General features: G+C 41.7%; 1 protein-coding gene across 1 annotated transcript in view; it reads left to right on the top strand.

Moving 5' to 3' along the window:
- Window positions 1-6734: 6734 nt before the first annotated feature.
- gas7a (growth arrest-specific 7a) overlaps window positions 6735-10887 on the top strand; it is a 33456-nt gene continuing 29303 nt past the window's right edge. The window contains exon 1 of the mRNA XM_016488246.1: window positions 6735-6931. Within this exon, the coding sequence (XP_016343732.1) occupies window positions 6917-6931 (15 nt within the window). The 5' untranslated portion in view covers window positions 6735-6916. The remainder of the gene's footprint in view (window positions 6932-10887) is intronic.

Here is a 10887-nt window from a genome sequence, read left to right as displayed (position 1 = left end):
TGGTCATATACATAAAAGTAAAAAAAGCTCCAAGCTAATTTAGTTGCCCTTTCGAAATTTATCTCATTTTATGGTCTTTCTCCCGCTGCTGTGGTATCAGTCTCATATGCCACAGTGATTCATTCATATAGCCTGAGGCTCATTTTTACATGTGTACGTTGCCTGATAAAAATGCGAAACGTTGATAAGGTATCTCAGTATGTTGTTGTGTAATCATAGAACCCAGTTCTTCCTCATTCGGCGCCACAGGCTGGAAAACTTCATTAGCATTCTCCATCATCTTTATAGCCTATTCATCTGGAGAGGGGAAAATCAGGCTGATCTGGATTAATCTGATAGTCTCATGTCCTTTCTCACATACTCACACACTGTTTTTCATCTTTCTTCTTTCTCTTTTCTGACAAACCCCAGCATGCCGTCTGGGATGCATAAAGCTGTAATGACCTCTTGTTTTCCACTGAAGCATAATTGAAGTGAATTTTGAATTTGTAGCGGTTTAGTCATGCTAACTATCATCAATTTAGAAGTACAGATTCCAAAGAACATTTAATATAATGCAGGATAAAGACCAGATAGAAACACACAAACTACTGCCTGTTCAAGTGATGACTGAATATTTGCTGCAAACAATGTTGTCACCATAATGGTGTAGGTACAAAGATATCCAGCTGAACCTTGACCTCTTGGTGCAACTAGCCCTTTAGTTGGGCTTTGATTTGATGTCCTGATGTTATTTCTGCTCTCCAAGTAAATGGATGTAACAAAGGTTAAATCTTACTTTAAAACAGCCATGCTGTTCAGTGGCCTTTTGTAAACATGTGCTGTGGATTTTTGTTCATTCTGAGCTGGCACCCCGCATGATTCGCCAACATCCTGGCACTAAACTATGACTGCCCTGTAAACACTGGCAGAACTGTCCAGAGGCGATCTGTTTGTACAGTGATGCTGTTCTTGCACTGTAAACACTTTTATTCTATGCGTATGCGTTGTTTCTCTTTGCTGGAAAAAATGTACAGTCTAGTAAGGACTGCTGCACTAATTTTGGCATGTGTCTCTCAGACATCTAATTTGTTATAAAATTTGAATGGGAGCTTTTTCAGAAAGCTGGTTCTGATTCAATACCCAGATTTACACTGGAAATAAAGTGGCTACCAAAAATCAACAATATATTTTGAACAAAGGTCTTTAAAGTCAGAGACTGAAATAGTAACATTACCATGAACTGCATAGACCCAATAATAACCAAACTGATTAACATGAAAAGCAAATGTGATTTACACATAAAATAAACAATGAGTTAAAAATACCAAATAAATTTGGTGAATACTATAATCGTGAAAATACTATACGATTTAATTAGATATTGTAGTGTGGTGTTTTGGGTTATGTTTCTTGTTCATGTTTTCATGTCTTTTATTTTGGAGTTTATCATGGTCCCTGTCAGTGTCATGCTTCCCTTGCCCTCATGTATCTCTGCCTTGTGTATGTATCATGCTCTCATTGGTTATTTTCTAGTCATGTGATTCCCTTGTCTGTGTCATGTTCTGATTGGTTATCTGAGTCATGTGTCTTGTTTCCCATTGGTTTGTTCTTGTCTTGTGACCCTCTTGTTTGCTATAAGTAGCCATCATGTTCCCATAGTCTTCGTCGTGTACTGATGTTGTAACCCGCTGTCGGTGAGTCTAGTCTGTTCATGCCTCGTCAAGTCAAGTCTGTGTATCTTGTTTGGATTATTGACGTCAGCACTCTCAAGCCCTGCCATCTTAGGGATCATGCCACACTCTGCTGATGTATCTCTGCCTTGTGTATGTGTCATGCTCTCATTGGTTATTTTATAGTCATGTGATTCCCTTGTCTGTGTCATGTTCTGATTTGTTATCTGAGTCATGTGTCTTGTTTCCCATTGGTTTGTTCTTGTCTTGTGACCCTCTTGTTTGCTATAAGTAGCCATCATGTTCCCATAGTCTTCGTCGTGTATTGATGTTGTAACCCGCTGTCGGTGAGTCTAGTCTGTTCATGCCTCATCAAATCAAGTCTGTGTATCTTGTTTGGATTATTGTTTGGATGTTTGGATCACACTGTAAATAAAACTGCACTTGGGTTCTCATTACGCTCGCCTTCAGTGGACTGACTCGTTACAGATATACAACCTTTGGACAGCAGTTTCTTTTCCCTTTTAGAAATTTTCAAGTGTTTTTATTCTGTTATCTTGATTATGCATACATTAAATAGCTGTATTTCTTTTTTGCAGTTAGCATTGTTTTTTTTCTCTGCTTCATGACCCTATCACAACAGACCCAGTTTTGAATTGTGACATTGAGAAGCAGTGTGTGCCCTATCTGAGGCTGATTAGCAAATTGTGTTTGCACAAGAATGTTTCTGTGTGGGAAAATCGTTTTTGACTGAATGCTTGGAATGAAGGATGCTGTTTTGCAAGAGTTAGCATAAAAAAATCCATCTTGACTCACAGGAAACACGGGGCGACTGTGTAAGAAAAATATGGTAACAATTTTCAGCCATGGCTGTGAAAAAGAAAAATTGCTTTTGCAATGGTATTCAGCAACTCACCCCTACTTGGGCTGACTGTTGCGTTTGGACTGTGAGGAATAATTATTTGTCTTGATTGAAGAAGAGCTCTAGTTTTATGTTTTTTTAATGTCATGATAAAACCGTAATATAGAAAGGCAATATATGTGTAATGTCCTAACACTAATGTAGTATACATAAGCAATCAAAGCTAGTAACCTAGACTAGTGAGGCATCATAAATAACATAACAATGCCTGTGTTTGTGTTAGAGACAACGTGGGAACGGCCAAGCACATCCACCATCAGCCCAAAGGCTTCTGGGTCTCACCAACACTCAGGTAATATTTGTACTAGGGCTTGAAAAAATATTGATTTTCCCATTTCAAGCCAATTCAGTAGCGTTTTTTACATGATACATAAATCCAATATCATCATTTGTCTACTCTAATCGTAACTGAATCACAATGTTTGGTTACCATTACTCAACAAAACTAGATTTTTTTGTAATGCTGCATTTAGGTGCCGAATACTTTTGGAAAACAGTTAAAGCAAGTGTTATTTACACACAGATCCAGCTGTCCACACATGCCCACAGAGGTTTGGGCAGTTTTCACAGTTTACACAATTTATATCTTATATTCAAGATAGAGCTTAATGAAATGTGGACATACACAATTAAGTTTAGGTTATATACCCAACAGTAATGTAATGTTATTGCGAAATCACGTACTAGGATCGATAAATCAAGATTTGCCCATTTTGAGATATTATGTTTTGCTGATAACTTTACGTGCTTTGGAGAACAACGGTTAAATTTGTAAATGTAAATATTCATTTAGTTTACAGAGGACAAATATATAGGAAGGGATCATGACAGAGGTTAAAAGGGACATGGTGAACAGATGTGGAAGAAGGATGTGATTGAGGTGTAGAAAGAATGCAGTGTGGACAGAGACAAAGGATGACGACATGGTGGACAGAAACATAGGGAGAGGACATTGGACACAGGTGAAGAAGAGGACATGGCGAACACAGCAAATGAATACACCGTGAGCACAGGTGAAGGGAGCCGAAATGATGGACAAATGTATAGAAAGAGAGATGGTGGACAGTGATGTAGATGGAGGATGAGAAAGAGTACAGTGTGGACAGAGACAAAGGAAGACGACATGATACACCATAATGTTTGTGGAGGACAGAATGGACAGATGTGTTGGAAGAGGACATGTGGACACAGGTGCACAGTAGGAATACAATGTGGACACTGGTGAAGGAAGAGGACATCACGGGCTAAGGTACAGAAAGCGAGGGGGACATGGTGAACAGTGATGTAGAAGGGAGATGTTACAGAAGATGTACAAAGAGTAGAATGTGGACAAAGACAAAGCACAAAGACATTTGGACAGAAATGGTGGGAGGGGACAGAGTAGACATATGTGTAGGAAGAAGACACTTGGACACACGTGGAAAAAGATGAGGACATTATGGACAAATGTACAGAAAGAGAGAGAACATGTGGACGATGATCTAGGAGTATGTGATAGAGCTGTAAAGAGAGTATGTGGACAGTGAAATGTTGGGAGAGAACAGACATATAAGAAGAGGACATGTGGACACATATGAAGAGATAGGACATTATGGACAAAGATATAGAAAAAGAGAATGCATGTTGGACAGAAGCACAAGACATAGTAGCTTAAATATGACATGTTGCAAGAAAATAGGCTAAGAATCAGAGGTGTGAGAGCAGCAACAGGAAAAAGAATTTCCCAGTGTTTCAGGAGACTGTAGTCTCTGTATCAAAGGCTGGATGTCAGTGCTTATACCAGGGAAGGCTGGCTCATTAATGCTCTGACTGTGTGTGTTTCTTCAGCCCTGAGGGAAGGCACCGCATTGTACCACAGCCTTCGTCATAATAATCACTCACCACTGGACACAGTCAGTGGACACGTACACACAGGCTGTTCAGCCTTAGTGCGAGCTGAATGTTGGCCATCTGTGAGACGTGGGTCCAGACTCAATGATATGATTACTACTTGGACAAAATGCATTATCTTGCACATTAGCTTCAGTGTGGTGTCAATAAGGGTTTATTAAGTCAGTGTGCATGCGTCAGCGCTCACATAAGCTGATGAATACATAAAACTGTTGACATAAAAATGTTGACTGCTGTCTAAAACATGTCCTATGTTGTGTAAGTATCAGGCACTTCAGTCTGACTTAGAGCAGTGTTTTATGAGCTGTAGGTTGCAGAGAGGAAATCGTGCAAAGAATGTGAATGATTGTGCATTTATATCATTTTAGAAATATAAGACATTTAAGTTTGTTGGTGAGCTTAACTAATATTTACATACTTTAGGCATGACGTGCAACAAGTGTGCCACCAATCACAGCAGTGTTTCCCGCACTGTGTTTCAGTGGCAGCGCTCCTCACAGGCTGCATGCAAAAACAAACAATACCACAATCTGTGTGGTCCGATCTGTGTAGTCCGAAAGTTTCTTTAAATGGATTGTTCAAAAGTCACATACTCCGGAATTACTGGTTTGATTAATTTGACCAACACACTGTGCAATAACAGCTTGAACATGTTGCAAAATTTGCATGGAGAAATCTTTTGACCTAAAAAAAAATTCCCAGTTTTGTGGATTTCTATTCAAATGACTGGATTACACCCAAGAAAAGTGTACAGTAAATGTGACCACACCTTTATATCTATGTAGTTTTTCTAGCATAAAAAAATGTAAAGGGATAGCTCACCCAAAAATGAAAATTCTGTAATTAATTACTAATCCTCGTGTTGTTCCAAAACTGTAAGAACTTCAGGAACACAAATTAAGATATTTTTGAAATCCGAGAGCTCTCTGACCCTGCATAGACAGCAATGCAACTACCTCGTTCAACAAAAATAACGACTTTATTCAACAATTTCTTCTCTTCTGTGTCAGTCTTTGACAAGTGTTCACAAAAGTACCATGGTGCATGCGTGTGTTGCTGCTTATGCAGGAGCCGGCATTCTGATGTAGAACCTGAATGCACTAAGACTGGGAAAATAAATCGATGCATCGCGAATCGAGAAATTATTCAGTATCGATTCTGAGATTTTCCAAATGCATCGCGATTCTTTCTCGAGTTGATTCTGAGCTTAGTTTTGAACAGCAGATGGCACTGCATGCTTTTTAAAAAGCTATACTCTGCTTGTTTCCAAATCCTTACATACACTTGAACCTAAAATAATCATTCATAAAATGTGAAAAGTTTGAAGCGAATTACTAGGGTGTTCACAGTGGGCTGTTTACATGAATCTCGCGTCATAAAATAATTCTGAGCCAAGGTGAAATTACATGACCCAGCCAAATGCACAGCCGAGTATGCGGATAAAAACTAGATTAGAGTACCATCTGCTGTTAAAATCTAAGCTCAGAATCGATTGCAGAGAGAATCACGATGCATTCGGAAGATCTCAGAATCGATCCACAAATCGATTCTGCATCAATTTATCGTCGCAGCCCTAGAATGCACTGCAGCTTGTTTACAATCAGAGGAATGCACATGTATGGTTCTGTCGTGAACGTGCATTGAAATTTGACACAGAAGAGAAGAAATTGTTGAATAAAGTCATTATTTTTGTTTTCTTTGCGCACAAGAAGTATTCTCGTAGCTTCATGAAATTAAGGTTGAACCATGGATGTCATATGGACTATTTTAAAAATGTCCTGACTACCTTTCTGGGCCTTGAATGTGTCAGTTGCGTTGCTGTCCATGTAGGGTCAGAAAACTCTCGGATTTCATCAAAAATATCTTAGTTTGTGTTCTGAAGATGAACGAAGGTCTTACGGGTTTGGAACGACATGAGGGTGAGTAATTAATGACAGAATTTTCATTTTTGGCTGAACTATCCCTTTAACAAACCCCTGGCTTAGGGTTCACTTACAGGAACATCCCCCTAAATGGTACAGTGGTGGGTCCCATGGAATCCTTTCTGAGATCAAACCAGCAACCCTCTGGTTGTCTTATCTTTAATCACTATGCCACACCAACATTTATACATATACATGGGAATACATGGGAAACCTTTGAAGTTAAGGAAGACTCACTTCCTGCCTCTATGTTGCAGTAAATGGATATCAGCTTCATGGAGCCTCTGGACATGTGCTGGAGCATCGAGATGTGTTCCTGAGGAAGACCAGCCTCAGCAACCAGGATCCTCGTACGCGGTTAGAGTTTGATCTCAGGCCAGGATTGGAAAGGTGTTGGGTTTAAGTGGAGCTGGGAAGGGTTAGACGGAGAAGACAAGGGACACTGGGAAAGTCTGGGGTGCAGAACTGTTAGCAAACGGGACCGTGCGAGCAGCGAGGAACGGAACCGCAGGTTGCGGGCCTGCGCCGACATGTTCTGCAGGACGGTAAGACAGAAAGTCAGGTTTTGCATGTTCGTTTGCTCCTAGTGCTGTGCATGCTGGTTCTTTGGCCATGTTTTTTATTGGTAAGATGGAGTGTGTGTAAATAGGTGTACAGACACTCAGCACATAAGGCAAACACACACGCTATGCTAGTACAGTTAAGCACAGAGGGAAGGCAGTGTAGTTAGATGCATGCTGGGAGATGTTTGCTTATACACGCTAAGCACACAGTCTCTAACACCTGCTCACACAAGGATGGTGATGCTGCGTCTGCAGCTTTAAATAAAGCACATACACACACTCACGCTCTCCAGCCTTGGACACACACGCATCTCTCTCGAAGCTCTAACACTGATGCAAAATGAATACAGATACCTTGAAGCATCAGCCAGTCTGAAAGATAAGCTCATACACACACACACACGCGTGTTGAGAAAAGGCTTTGTTTTCGCAGGTCATGTGGTTTGTCTCTGCTGACAGCGTGCTTGTTGTTTGCAGCTTACCTCCAATGATAATTAGCCCCATTTCACCCCTCCTCCCTCTCTCTCCTCCTCTCTCCTCCCCTCCTCTCTGCTCAAACACAAACGCTGTAGAGAAGGAAGGGGGCGTGGTGCCGTTTGAGTAAACCATTTGCCTCCTATCATTTTAACACTGTTCTCTCCTATTTTTAACGCTCTTTGGTTTATTTGGTTTAGTTATTCATATTGTTATTTAAATTAGCAGTGTTTGATAAGTCACACATTACTATTACTGTTGCTCTAGATATCGAACTTTGGCTCATTGCTCATCTGTGCATGATACCTCAATCATCATTATGATTACTGAGGAGATTTGTGTTATTACTTTTCTGAGACATCAGACTTACAATCTTTACACCAGCAGAACAATTAAGCGGGTTAAAAATCCCACAGACTTGAAGGAGGGAATCGAGTCTTGATAACTCAAGACCAGAATATCATAGAGACTGGGGGTGGGCTCTTTTGACTTGGACCAGTAAGCAACTGCCTAGCAACCACTCAGAACACCCTAGCAACCGCTTTACTCCAAAATCAAGAGAGAAAAAGGTGAAATTATATTTGTTTTTATATTTTATAAGAACATATACTGCATTTTTTTGGGGGGGGGGTTTATTTGTTTGTTTTTCAGTGGGACTTTTCATGGCAATTACGCACATTTACCCACAAATTCTCATTACTTTTCTGTAAGGGAAAAACATATTTTTACAAAAATTTCATCACAGTAACAAAATCACCCTGACACAATGCAATGTTTAGCATTTTTATTTTATTTGTTTAAAAATTGTATTTTATTTTATTATTAATTTTTTTATTTAAAATAACTTACACTACCATGACAATTAGACACATTTTCCCCCAAATTCTTATTAAAGTTCTTTGGGGAAAGGATAACATTTTTATTAAATAATTACTAATTACTAGTAATTAAACAATAATTACTATAATACAGTAATAAAAATCATCCTAATTCCACACAATATTTTATTTTATTAGCATAACTCAAAATACATGCACTAAATGAACTTTGTAATTTGCTCCTCCTATTTTTTTAATTTTTGGTTAAATTTAAATAAATCAAAAATGTATATATATTTTTTTCAAATTATAGTAAACATTTTTTTTACATTACAGTAAAGAGTAGGGGCCAGATTTACTAAACAGGGTAAATTAGCATTAGAGCGCAATTCCATAAAAGCGCAGATGGGAGGGGAAAATTCTGCGTGTGATTTACTGACAATGCACACATTAAAAAACACAGATGCAGTGTCAGACTCTGTTTCAGTACCCAGTTTTCCCTCATGTTCAGTTATGTTTATTGATCCCAGGTGTTTCTCGTCAAGTCCTGTGTATTTAAGTGGTTCCTGTTCTTAGGTTCATTGTTCTAGCCCGTAAGGATCTCCCCTTCATTGAGTATGCCAGGGAGTTCTGCGGGCTCGCCGCGGCGACGGCTTTAGATGACGCCACCATCAAGTCCTTGTTCCGGCACGGAGCCAGTTACCATTGCCCCGTGGACCTCCCAGACACCACGGGTCTACGCTGGAGGAAAGGGATCCTCCGGTGTCTGGAAAGTGTCCTGCCCTGAGCCAGAACCAGCCCGCTGGCCGTTCCTCAGTCAAGCCCGCCAGCCGCAGCTCTCTCCACCCCGCCGGCCGCAGCTCTCTCCAGCCCGCCGGCCATTCCTCAGTCAAGCCCGCCTGCCGCGGCACTCTCCAGGCCACCAACCGTTCCACAGAAAAGCCCGCCGGCCGTTCCTCAGTCAAGCCCGCAGGCCGCGCCGTTCTCCCTTAACCAAAAGAGGAGGATGAGGAGAAAAAGACCGTTCTCCACCCTCATCCTAGCACCAGAGCTCGCTCCAGTGTCGGCTCCAGCCCCAGAGTTCGCTCCAGTGTCGGTTCCTGTCCCCGAGTTTAGCCTAGAGAGGGTCCCAGTCCCCGAGCTTAGCCCAGAGAGGGCTCCAGTTCCCGAGTTTAGCCCAGAGAGAGTTCCTGTCCCCGAGTTTAGCCCAGAGAGGGTTCCAGTCCCCGAGTTTAGCCCAGAGAGGGTTCCTGTCGAGGGCCTCTAAAGACGATATTCTCGCCAAGGATTTTTTTTTTGGGAGGGGGGGGTAGTAGGGGTCCGTCCGTGGAGTGCCAAGGCCAGGCCCCCTGAGTTCCCTACTCTGCCATGGCTCCCCGAGCTCCCTGTTCCGCCATGGCCTCCTGACCTGTCTGTTCCGCCATGGCTCCCAGAGCTCCCTGTTCCGCCATGGCCTCCTGAACTGTCTGATCCGCCATTGCCTCCTGAACTGTCTGATCCACCATGGCACCCCGAGCTCCCTGCTCCGCCATGGCCTCCTAGTGTGCCTGCTCCGCCATGGCTTCCTAGTCTGCCTGCTCCACCATGGTGCCCCGAACTGCCTGATCCACCATGGGTCCCGGAACGGGTACCGCTCCCCGTTGGATGTTGTGGGGCACGTGGTCGCGCCTTCCGGGAGGGGGGAGTAATGTCAGACTCTGTTTCAGTCCTGTGTTCCGTGTTTTGTGTTTTCCTCCCCCACGTGCTTTCCATGACCCAGTTTTCCCTCATGTTCAATTATGCTTATTGATCCCAGGTGTTTCTCATCAAGTCCTGTGTATTTAAGTTGTTCCTGTTCAGTGTTTGGTTGCGCTGTCTTAAACGTCCATCCCCGTTCCTACGTGTGTGTTCCTTGTTCCTAATTGTGAATAAAGACTCTTCTTGGTGAATTCTCCTACGTCTCCTTCGCTCCTCGCTCCGACACAGTAGACAAAACCGTGACACGCAGCCAGATCATTTCAATAATGACCAGTGCAATCTACCAAGAGGAGCGCACATTACCGCCTGCTTTTTTTGGGCGTTAAATAATGGCGCATATACTAATAATTTGACGAGCGCAAATGTTAGTAAATCACGTTGCGTGTTTCATTTTAATACTCTCTTCGCATAAATTTTGCATCTGAAAGGGAAACTCCTACAAATGCATATTCAATAAGCTCAGGCTCAAAAATAACTGTGTCCTTTTCAGTGTTAATTCTTTACTGCACATCTTTAGTAAATCCTGACAGTACTATTTTAACGCCAAAAGACGGTTTGCGCTGGCGCAAGCGGTTAGTAAATCTGGCAAATCTGACCCTAGTTTTTTTTTTTTTTTTTTTTGCATTACAGTGAAAAGTGTGCTGTTAAAAATAAATTACTACAAAAATAAAATGTCAATGGTCCTAAAAACAGGCTTTGCTCTTTAAGCAAATTATAATTTCTTTTTCTTTCTTTTTTCTTCCTTTTGATTTTGAGGTGAAATCCGACCTGTTCATCAGAAAAGAGATTCACCCTCTATCCTGTTGACCGTGTGCCCTCTTAAATGTTGCTGAAGTCTTGGTTACCTCACCTACTCACTCTCCCCCTCACACTCCGTCACGGTTCCACAACCCCCCTCCCCCTGAGTCC

This window comes from Sinocyclocheilus anshuiensis, unplaced genomic scaffold, assembly GCF_001515605.1.
Source record: "Sinocyclocheilus anshuiensis isolate Anshui unplaced genomic scaffold, SAMN03320099.WGS_v1.1 scaffold1609, whole genome shotgun sequence".
In the NCBI taxonomy this organism is placed as follows: Eukaryota; Metazoa; Chordata; class Actinopteri; order Cypriniformes; family Cyprinidae; genus Sinocyclocheilus; species Sinocyclocheilus anshuiensis.
This window is presented reverse-complemented; position numbering and strand designations above follow the sequence as displayed.